Source organism: Pelophylax lessonae (assembly GCF_965119305.1).
Source record: "Pelophylax lessonae genome assembly, chromosome: 7".
NCBI lineage: Eukaryota > Metazoa > Chordata > Amphibia > Anura > Ranidae > Pelophylax > Pelophylax lessonae.
The window spans coordinates 299,925,300-299,937,388 of NC_138774.1; the positions used below are offsets into that span (position 1 = coordinate 299,925,300).

Sequence of the window (12,089 nt, forward strand, 5' to 3'; positions counted from 1 at the left end):
CTCTGACGAAACGCGCGTCGGGTGGAACGCACGCCGCACGCCCGGAAGCCAGGTGGAACGCAAACCGGTAGTTACCGCTCTCCACGCTACAGGCACCAATACAGCGGGCGCGATCCTCTAGATTCGGAGCAATTATTTTTTCCCTAATCGGACCCTGAGGATTCAGCGTATCCAGGAAGGGGATCTCGGATTGCAGGGGACTACAAAGCCCAGCAGTTGCCATCTCTCCGGCCGAGGAGGCCATCAGGCTCTATAGGTCTTTTTGCCATAAGGTAATTAAGACCCACAATCTCTGGTGAGTTTACATCTTTACTATTTCCTGAAGCCATTTCATAGTATTGGCGGTTGGACCACTGGAGGACCCAGCACACAGCACTTTTTCTTCCTTTTTGGCACTGAAGTTTACCTTTCTGCACCCAAGTCACATGTGAACTTTGATTGGACTTAATTCGGCACTTATTATCCAGTTTATGACTCTTTAGTCACAAATCAACGTTTTTATATATTTATATATGTATATTGACTTCACATAATTTATTTAGATTATTGTGCACCCCGGTCCCCAACAGCAAGCGCTATAATAATCCCAATTACTTTGGGGTTTTCTTCATTCATCCTACACCTGTTCTATAGCAGCTGCTACCCTCCCTTTAACTTATTCCTTCACAATTAACTACCCCCTCGAAGTAGGTCATCCATAGGCGCGAAGAATATACACCTATTGGAGTATATATTTCATAATATCAATGCTAAAATGTATTTGGACCTGCCAATAAAGCTTATTTGAATTGAGTTTAAATGAGAAAGAGAGAGAGAAAGAAAGAGAGAAAGAGAGAGAGAAAGAGAGAGAGAAAGAAAGAGAGAAAGAGAGAGAGAAAGAGAGAGAGAAAGAGAGAGAGAAAGAGAGAGAGAAAGAGAGAGAGAAAGAGAGAGAGAGAGAGAGAGAGAGAGAGAGAGAGAGAGAGAGAGAGAGAGAGAGAGAAAGAGAGAAAGAGAGAGAGAAAGAGAGAAAGAGAGAAAGAGAGAAGAGAGAAAGAGAGAAAGAGAAGAGAGGGGGAAAAGAGAAGAGAAGAGAGGGGGAAAAGAGAAGAGAAGAGAGGGGGAAAAGAGAAGAGAAGAGAGGGGGAAAAGAGAAGAGAAGAGAGGGGGAAAAGAGAAGAGAAGAGAGGGGGAAAAGAGAAGAGAAGAGAGGGGGAAAAGAGAAGAGAAGAGAAGAGAAGAGAGGTGAGCTCTCAGTACAGAATACATGATATATCTCTTGGTGTGAGGCTGTCTGTCTCTCTATGAGTGTCTCTTCTATAATGGAGTGTAAGAATGGATGAGGATTGGAGGCTCCGGTGTAGCAGCAGTGACAGTTTGGTGAACCGGCAGTGACAGTTTGGTGTTCTGGTAATCCCAGTGCAGTAATCTGTATTATTCCAGTGCTGTGTGCGGAGGGCAGATCCTGGCTGAGCGGTGTTTGCAGTTGCACTTTGTCCTACTTTATACCAACCAACTTTCCAGCTGCAGACAGGAAGCGTGGACTCCGGCTGGGGGGGAAGGAAAGAGACGGCTGTTCCCAGGTGGGAGAAGGATCTGACACCTGATAGGCTGACACAGGTTTTGGCATTTGAGAAATACAGAAATACAGCTCCATGTCCTCCAGAAAAGGTAATACTTGTCTATGAAGTGTGCAGCTCCTTATTTCCATGCTTTCCTCTGCGCTGCCTCTTCCTCCTGTCCCCCCTGCGCTGCCTCTTCCTCCTGCCCCCCCTGCCCTGCCACTTTCTCCTGTCCCTTGCCCTGCCACTTCCTCCTGCTCCCCCTGCCCTGCCACTTTCTCCTGCCCCCCCTGCCCTGCCTCTTCCTCCTGTCCCCCCTGCGCTGCCTCTTCCTCCTGTCCCCCCTGCCCTGCCACTTTCTCCTGTCCCCCCTGCGCTGCCTCTTCCTCCTGTCCCCCCTGCCCTGCCACTTTCTCCTGCCCCCCCTGCGCTGCCTCTTCCTCCTGTCCCCCCTGCCCTGCCACTTTCTCCTGTCCCCCCTGCGCTGCCTCTTCCTCCTGTCCCCCCTGCCCTGCCACTTTCTCCTGTCCCCCCTGCGCTGCCTCTTCCTCCTGCCCTGCCACTTTCTCCTGTCCCCCCTGCGCTGCCTCTTCCTCCTGTCCCCCCTGCCCTGCCACTTTCTCCTGTCCCCCCTGCGCTGCCTCTTCCTCCTGCCCTGCCACTTTCTCCTGTCCCCCCTGCGCTGCCTCTTCCTCCTGTCCCCCCTGCCCTGCCACTTTCTCCTGTCCCCCCTGCACTGCCACTTTCTCCTGTCCCCCCTGCCCTGCCACTTTCTCCTGTCCCTTGCCCTGTCCTCCAGAAAAGGTAAAACTTGTCTATGAAGTGTGCAGCTCCTTATTTCCATGCTTTCCTCTGCGCTGCCTCTTCCTCCTGTCCCCCCTGCGCTGCCTCTTCCTCCTGCCCCCCCTGCGCTGCCTCTTCCTCCTGCCCCCCCTACCCTGCCACTTTCTCCTGTCCCTTGCCCTGCCACTTCCTCCTGCTCCCCCTGCCCTGCCACTTTCTCCTGCCCCCCCTGCGCTGCCTCTTCCTCCTGTCCCCTGCGCTGCCTCTGTCCCTTGCGCTGCCACTTCCTCCTGTTCCTGTGCTGCCTCTGTCCCTTGTGCTGCCTCTTCCCCTTTCGCTGCCTCTTCCTCCTGTTCCTGCACTGCCTCTTCCTCCTCTCCCCCCTGCGCTGCCTCTTCCTCCTGTCCCTGTGCCGCCTCCGTCCCTTGTGCTGCCTCTTCATCCTGTCCCTGTGCTGCCTCTGTCCCTTGCGCTGCCTCTTCCTCAAGTCCCTTGCGCTGCCTCTTCCTCCAGTCCCCCCTGCGCTGCCTCTTCCTCCAGTCCCCCCTGCCCTGCCTCTTCCTCCAGTCCCCCCTGCCCTGCCTCTTCCTCCAGTCCCCCCCTGCCCTGCCTCTTCCTCCTCTCCCCCCTGCCCTGCCTCTTCCTCCTCCTCCTCTCCCCCCTGCCCTGCCTCTTCCTTCACTCCCCTACACTGCCTCTTCCTCCTGTCCGTGCTGCCTCTGTCCCTTGCACTGCCTCTGTCCCTTGCACTGCCTCTTCCTCCTGTCCCCTGCACTGCCTCTGTCCCCTGTGCTGAATCATCCTCCTGTCCCCCGCGCTGCCTTTTCCTCCCAGCTTAATACCATGTGACCGTATTTCCAGGTACGGAACGTGCGCTGCACCTGCTCTGCACCTACCAGGCCAAGCTGTGCACCCCCGACCAGCAGAAGCTCCGCGACTCCCTGCAGGAGGTGATGGGCATGCTCAGGAGTGACCTCTTTCACGCTCTTTTGGGTATGAGAACATTTATAGTGTACCGGTCATCAGATAGACTCTGTAATGTCATGTGCAGCATGCGGAGTAATGTGCAGCATGCAGAGTAATGCAGAGTAATGCGGAGTAATGTGGCAATGTATAACTTCCAGGTATTTGGAACCTCCCACAGATATCACACCATCCCCCTTACCATACGTACGAAGACATCTTTGTTCAGCCATCAGCCAGGGTCTGAGATGGTGGCTCAGAGATGTTACAATCGTGTGAATCCTGGTGCCTGTGCAGATCTGTGTTCACATATGTATATCCCAGATCAGCCCCTGTTAACAAAAGTTACAATGTACAGTCTGATCACTTGGGGAGGGGAGACTGAGGAAATCCAAAAAAGATAAGTGCTGTACAGCACCCCACTCCTGCGCTCAGAACCTGGTCCTCAGGCTGCCTCAATCCCGGAACTCGTGCTAGTACTTGGCATCCATTATGACTAGGCTTTGCTGCCCCCTATGACCGGGGCGGTCGACCAGACACTGTAGATACAAAACAAAGAAAGGGCGCACCAGCCTAGCGCATTATCCTCAGCGAGTTTATTAAATCAAGATAAAAATCAGCTACTCACAAACATTAGTGAAATACAGGCACATCAATTCCATAGAGCCGCCTCATAGTAGAGGTCCGATATCTCGTTGAAAGCAGAGGGCTGACGCGTTTCGAGGCCGTGCCTCTTCCTCAGAGCCTGGAGACCATGGCCAAATCCGTAGCTTAAGCCTCTACTATGAGGCGGCTCTATGGAATTGATGTGCCTGTATTTCACGAATGTTTGCGAGTAGCTGATTTTTATCTTGATTTAATAAACTCGCTGAGGATAATGCGCTAGGCTGGTGCGCCCTTTCTTTGTTTTGTATCTACAGAGACTGAGGAAATGCCTCCTCCTCCTCCTTCTACAAAGTTACAATGTACAGTCTGATCATGATTACATCATCTCAGCTTAAGCAACATCACTGCAGGAGGGGGGACTGAGGAAAAGGTGCCTTTTGGCTGCAGCAGACTGATGACTGCACCTGAGCCGAAGCAAAAATAACTATGGGAGGGGAGACTGAGGAAATGCTTTTTCTTGCCTGCAGCAGACTGATGACATCATCTCAACCAAGGCAAAGACACTCGGGGGAGGGGAGACTGAGGAAATGCTTCCTCCTGCCTGCAGCAGACTGATGACATCATCTCAGCCTAGGCAAAGACATTGGGGGAGGGGAGACTGAGGAAACGCTTCTTTCTGCCTGCAGCAGACTGATGACATCATATCGGGATGCACAGCTCCAATGCTAAAAAGGTGGAGCTTTTCTGAACAATGATCCGGTTGCTGTCAGGAATGTTTTCATGCAGATTTTGTAAAGTTACAGACAGGTCCACATTACGGTAATGATACAGGGGGTAAAAATCGCGCGGGGGGGGGGGGGGGGGGGAATAATCACAAATTATTTTTGTCTTCATGACATTATAAAGTAGAAAGCAGACTGGGGGGGGCGGTGAAGGGCACACAGGTTGGTGAGGGCAGGCGAGGGTTAATGCCCAGTAAGGCAGAAGCTTGGGATCCTATGGTTGATGAATTCAGAGTTATTTCCCAGAAGGGGGGGTGGGGGGGGGGCGGTAAGGACGCGGCCAGGCTGGCATGTTTGTCAAAACACTTTATTCATTAAACTCCGACGCATAACCGCTTCACAGACCTCGCCCCCCCCCCCCCCGCCATCACAGACCTCCCCCCCCCCCCCCCCGCATAGAACTTATTACATTCACAAATACCACTAAAAGTATGAAAAAAAATAAAAAATTCTGTATCTAAACTACATAAAAACAATGTAACAAATTCTACAAAAAATAAAACAATCTGTCTGTGGAACGCCACCGAACAAATAGCTAAAGCAAAAAAATGTTTTGTTTTTTTGTTTCTTTACAATTTTGCATAAAAGTATAAATAATAATAATAATAATAATAAAGAAGACTTTTCATGGAGAATATTCGCAGCTCTTCTGGAATATCAAAATAAAAACAACGTAACAAAAATGATTCATAGCAAACAATAAAAATACCACGACTGCGCTATTCCTCATAGACGGCGATTTAATATCGGAAATCATAGACAACCGCTTTGTTACAATCAATAAACAAATCAGAATCACAGGAGTTACACAATATCTGAAAAAAGTAAGTACACCCCTCCCATGTGACAACACTGAAGAAATGAGACTTTGCTACAATGTAAAGTAGTGAGTGTACAGCTTGTATAACAGTGTAAATTTACTGTCCCCTCAAAATAACTCAACACACAGCCATTAATGTCTAAACCGCTGGCAACAAAAGTCAGTACACCCCTAAGTGACAATCTCCATATTGGGCCCAATTAGCCATTTTCCCTCCCCCGGTGTCATGTGACTCGTTAGTGTTACAAGGTTTTAGGTGTGAATGGGGGGAGGTGTGTTACATTTGGTGTTATCGCTCTCACTCTCTCATACTGGTCACTGGAAGTTCAACATGGCGCCTCATGGCAAAGAACTCTCTGGGGATCTGAAAAAAGAATTATTGCTCTACATAAAGATGGCCTAGGCTATAAGAAGATTGCCAAGACCCTGAAACTGAGCTGCAGCACGGTGGCCAAGACCATACAGCGGTATAACAGGACAGGTTCCACTCAGAACAGGCCTCACCATGGTCCACCATAGAAGTTGGGTGCACGGCTGAGCGTCATATCCAGAGGTTGTCTTTGGGAAATAGACGTATGAGTGCTGCCTGCATTGCTGCAGAGGTTGAAGGGGTCAAATTAATTGCTTAACGTCAAAGTAATGACTCCCACCCCCAGCATATCTGGTTGTGGCAATCTTGAGGAAGGACAGTAATGTTTACTTGCCCATCTTCCCTCAGCTCAGGCTTGAGGGCGGGAGGGTGTGACTTAGCTGAGAAAGCCCCTCCTACCCTACTGAAGACTCCTGGGATGAATGACATCATTTTGGCCTAGGCCAGAAACCAGGAAGTAACTGAAGAAATGTCAAAAAAATAAAAATAAAAAGTAAACATAATCTTCTACTTCCTATCTATTTACCAATATTAGCCGCATAAGGATTACATACAGGGAATGCTGACAGAGATTGAAGTTCCACTTCCCCCCCCCCCTTCCTGTTCAGGACAGCTTTCAGCGCTGTCACACTGTGAATAACAATTGCACGGTCATGCAACACTGTACCCCATATCATTTTTTTTTTAGACAAATAGAGCTTTCTTTTGGTGGAATTTAATCACCACTGGGGGTTTTATTTTTTGCTAAACAAAACAAAAAAAAAAAAAAAAACTTTTCTTAGTTGGTTATACATTTTTGAATTTAAGTAATTTATCTTCTTCCCTGATGAGGCTGCAGCGATGGGCACTGATGAAGCTGCACTGAGGAGGCTGCAGCGATGGGCACTGATGAAGCTGCACTGAAGAGGCTGCAGCGATGGGCACTGATGAAGCTGCACTGAAGAGGCTGCAGCGATGGGCACTGATGAAGCTGCACTGAAGAGGCTGCAGCGATGGGCACTGATGAAGCTGCACTGAAGAGGCTGCAGCGATGGGCACTGATGAAGCTGCACTGAAGAGGCTGCAGCGATGGGCACTGATGAAGCTGCACCAATGAGGCTGCACTGGTGGGCACCAATGAGGCTGCACTGGTGGGCACCAATGAGGCTGCACTGGTGGGCACCAATGAGGCTGCACTGGTGGGCACCAATGAGGCTGCACTGATGAGGCTGCACTGATGGGCACAGACAGCACTGATAAGGCTGCACTGATGAGTCTGCACCAATGGGCACTGATGGATGTGGTGGCACTGATCTGCATTGATGAGGGTGCACTAATTATGTGCTGACAGCTTTGCTGGTTATCGGCTTTCCTTTCCTCACACAGAGACAACGACTGCTGATAACCTGCATGTCTGTTTACATGTGAACATTTGGGATTGGACACAGCTAATCACATGGTAAAGAACCAATCGCATCGGCCGTTTACTGCAATCTGTGATCAGATGTGTCCTAAGAACACAGTGGCCACAGAGTGGGCTTGATGCATGTCCCAGGGGGCACACGGGGGGGGGGGGGGGTGGGCATAGTTCTGGGAGGCCTTCAATAGACACCCTCCCAGGATGAGAGGGTCGCGCTGTAGCCATCTTTTGGGTGGTTATTTAGGTGGTTAGGCGTACACCTGTGAAAGGTGTTCCATACACCCTCAGGTAAGCAGTCATGTCAATAGCCGCTGTTCCCGATTTGACAGCCATGTGAGTGAGTATAGGTGTGGGTGAGTGTCCCCGAATGCAGACATTTCCGGGGCCCCGCACTCACATGGGGAGCAGCGGCTGCATCCTAATTGACATGAGTGGGACTGCCTACATGGGGATGCATGGAACCTATGCGTCTTGTAGGGGCCACCACGGCCCCCGCACACATGTATGCTTCAGTCCGCACTCTGAGGCCTGCACACCATTCGCTGATTTTTTATCTTTCACGCTTTGTAGTATACTAAATAAAAAACCACCAACAATAACAAACTAAATATACAATAATAAATTCATCGATAACGGGAGCCGCACACACACACACACAAGACCCTAAAAGAAAGTCCTTTCAAAAATGTAAAGAATAACTTCCACCACACATGGGGTGCATGGATTTCAGTTCCTTCAATCGTGAAGGCTCGGCATCACATGTGGGTGGTCTGCATGCAATCACCGGGTGTAAAATAAAGTATGCATTGGAAATGAAAGGTTCTTACCTGTATGGATGTGTTGTATGACCGGCGTACATTGTGCATTTCAGATATCCAGGAATGCTATGAGGTCACTCTGAATTCTGCAGCCAAGGAGATCACCGGGTGCTCCGATCTGAATTCAATAGAAGAAGAAGAAGAACAGGTAACCAGAGATCAATCTGAAACATTGTTACAGGAAATTAGAGATCTTTAGTCTTGTACCCTGGTGCCCAACCTGCAGCCTAGGGGCCACAGGCGGCCCTCTGACACTCACTTTGCGGCCCTCAAGCGCAGACTGTCTCCCTTGCCTAGAGTGACTCCAGCCAACAAAGGGTGTATAATGTATAGACTCACCTCTAGTCAGTGTTCCTTTACTATCATTTTTAATATTGATCTTTTATTAAAGCGGAGTTCCGGCCACAAAATCATGCCTTTAGATTTTATGGCATCCGCTTCCTTATCCTTACTGAGCAAGAATTGGATATTCCCAGCTTTTTTTTTTAACTTACCTTATTACAGAGGATAATATACTCACCTTTCCATCCACTTCCTCCTTCCTCGGCCGCGGCTCGCGCCGTCACTTCCTGTCCCGCAATGCGTCCTGGGAGCTCTTACTCGTGGCTCCCAGGATGCAATGGGCAGTGACGTAGGCGGCCGGCCGCTCCTCTCATCGCGTTATTTTCAAACAGGAAATAACGCGATGATAGGCATCCCAATACTATGCCGATCGCAGAGTACTGGGCATGCGCGAGATTCCGCGCTGCATTCACCGGCCCCTCTCCTTCTCAAACCAGGAAGCAGGGCATTCATTAACACAGCGGCTTCAAGGGAACCCGGACAAAGATGGCGGCGCTCAAGAGACTTTTTATAAAGTAAGATTTTCTAATTGCCAATCGATTATTATACTGTAAAAAACAGGATTAGTTGATGTATGAAAGGGGGGGGGGGTGACAGTTTGGGAGGTATTGATTAAAAAAAAAAAAAAAAAAAACAACAATTATGTGGCCGGAACTTCGCTTTAAGGGACCGGGCCCATTTCTGACACTTTTTTTTGCTATAAAATTACTTAGAACCCCTAAATATTATATATATATTTTAGCAGAGAACCTAGAGCACGTGTGCCAAACAAAAGGCCCGCATCTGGCCCTCCAGGCCATTTCATGTGGCCCTTTCATCTCTCCTGCTGCACTGCCCCCACCTTGTCACAGCAGAGGGCAGCAGGGATGAACAGAACTCCTTTACCAGATCCTGTGCTTCCCCGTGCAGTCACAGAGAGGCTTGTCTCCATTTAGCAGCAGAGAGGAGGACACAACTACTCCTACAGATCCTGCACCTCTCTGTGCAGCCACAGCACCCCCTTGTCTCCAGCTCCACCGGTCTCAGCATTCAGCAGACTCTGGCAGCTTACTCCAGCCCCCTCTGGTCCACCTCCAGACCATGCACCTCCAGTCTGCTTTCCAGCTCTGCCTCCAGCTTCTCCCCAGCAGCAGCACATGGTAAGGGGAATGCACTGTAATGTAAGGGAGGGTGGGGGCTACAGATAAAGCTGGCCTTCTGAGGGCGACCATAATGCTGATGCAGCCCACGATGAGATCAAGTTCGACACCCCTGCCCTAGAGAATAAAATGGAGACCATTGCAATATTTTTTATATCACACCGTATTTGTGCAGCGGTCTTATAGGCGCAATTTTTTTTTGGAAAAAAACACACTTTTTTGAAGTAAACAGTAAGCCCAATTTTTTTCTATAATGTGAAAGATAATGTTACGCCGAGTAAATAGATACCCAACATGTCACGCTTCAGAATTGCACACGCTCGTGGAATGGTGACAAACATCGGTACCTAAAAATCTCCATAGGCGACACTTTAAAAATTTCTACAGGTTACCAGCTTAGAGTTACAGAGGAGGTCAGGGGCGACTTGCCTATGCGTTCGCTTCTGCGCACGAGCTAACAGAGACGGGGCGCTTACATTTTTTTTCCCCTATTTATTTTATCTTTTATTTTCACACTAAGAAAAAACAAAAAAAATACAAAAAAACGTATTTTTTATCATTTTTATTCCTATTTCAAGGAATGTAAACATTGCTTGTAATAGAAATAAGCAGGACAGGTCCTCTTTAATGTGAGATCTGGGGTCAGAAAGACCTCACATCTACACTAAAAAGCAAAAAAAAAGTGACCCTTTAAGGTCGTTGGGTGGAAGTGACGCATGATGTTGCTCTGGTCCTCCAAGGCCTGGAGCGAGTACGGCATTACTGGAGCGAGTACGGCATTACTGGAGCGAGTACGGCATTACTGGAGCGAGTACGGCATTACTGGAGCGAGTACGGCATTACTGGAGCGAGTACGACATTACAGGAGCGAGTACGGCATTACAAGAGCGAGTACGGCATTACAAGAGCGAGTACGGCATTACAAGAGCGAGTACGACATTACAGGAGCGAGTACGACATTACAGGAGCGAGTACGGCATTACAAGAGCAAGTACGGCATTACAAGAGCGAGTACGACATTACAGGAGCGAGTACGACATTACAGGAGCGAGTACGGCATTACAAGAGCAAGTACGGCATTACAAGAGCGAGTACGGCATTACAAGAGCGAGTACGGCATTACAAGAGCAAGTAAGACATTACAAGAGCGAGTACGACATTACAGGAGCGAGTAAGACATTACAAGAGCAAGTACGGCATTACAAGAGCGAGTACGGCATTACAAGAGCGAGTACGACATTACAAGAGCAAGTACGACATTACAAGAGCGAGTACGACATTACAAGAGCGAGTACGACATTACAAGAGCGAGTACGACATTACAGGAGCGAGTACGGCATTACAAGAGCAAGTACGGCATTACAAGAGCGAGTACGGCATTACAAGAGCGAGTACGACATTACAGGAGCGAGTAAGACATTACAAGAGCAAGTACGGCATTACAAGAGCGAGTACGGCATTACAAGAGCGAGTACGACATTACAAGAGCAAGTACGACATTACAAGAGCGAGTACGACATTACAAGACCGAGTACGACATTACAGGAGCGAGTACGACATTACAGGAGCGAGTACGGCATTACAAGAGCAAGTACGGCATTACAAGAGCGAGTACGACATTACAGGAGCGAGTACGACATTACAGGAGCGAGTACGGCATTACAAGAGCAAGTACGGCATTACAAGAGCGAGTACGGCATTACAAGAGCGAGTACGACATTACAAGAGCGAGTACGACATTACAAGAGCGAGTACGACATTACAGGAGCGAGTACGACATTACAGGAGCGAGTACGGCATTACAAGAGCGAGTACGGCATTACAAGAGCGAGTACGGCATTACAAGAGCGAGTACGACATTACAAGAGCGAGTACGACATTACAGGAGCGAGTACGGCATTACAAGAGCAAGTACGGCATTACAAGAGCAAGTACGGCATTACAAGAGCGAGTACGGCATTACAAGAGCGAGTACGACATTACAAGAGCGAGTACGACATTACAAGAGCGAGTACGACATTACAAGAGCGAGTACGACATTACAAGAGCGAGTACGACATTACAGGAGCGAGTACGACATTACAAGAGCGAGTACGGCATTACAAGAGCGAGTACGACATTACAAGAGCGAGTACGGCATTACAAGAGCGAGTACGACATTACAAGAGCAAGTACGACATTACAAGAGCGAGTACGGCATTACAAGAGCGAGTACGGCATTACAAGAGCGAGTACGGCATTACAAGAGCGAGTACGACATTACAAGAGCGAGTACGGCATTACAAGAGCGAGTACGACATTACAGGAGCGAGTACGGCATTACAAGAGCAAGTACGGCATTACAAGAGCGAGTACGGCATTACAAGAGCGAGTACGACATTACAAGAGCGAGTACGACATTACAAGAGCGAGTACGACATTACAGGAGCGAGTACGGCATTACAAGAGCAAGTACAGCATTACAAGAGCGAGTACGGCATTACAGGAGCGAGTACGACATTACAGGAGCGAGTACGACATTACAAG

At 49.0% G+C, this 12,089-nt stretch overlaps 1 protein-coding gene across 1 annotated transcript in view; it reads left to right on the forward strand.

The window, feature by feature from the left end:
* Window positions 1-1,508: 1,508 nt before the first annotated feature.
* The window catches only part of DLG3 (discs large MAGUK scaffold protein 3), a 235,071-nt gene continuing 224,490 nt past the window's right edge, over window positions 1,509-12,089 (forward strand). The window contains exons 1-3 of the mRNA XM_082263113.1: window positions 1,509-1,650; window positions 3,186-3,317; window positions 8,136-8,230. Coding sequence (XP_082119239.1) covers window positions 1,635-1,650; window positions 3,186-3,317; window positions 8,136-8,230 — 243 coding nt within the window. The 5' untranslated portion in view covers window positions 1,509-1,634. The remainder of the gene's footprint in view (window positions 1,651-3,185; window positions 3,318-8,135; window positions 8,231-12,089) is intronic.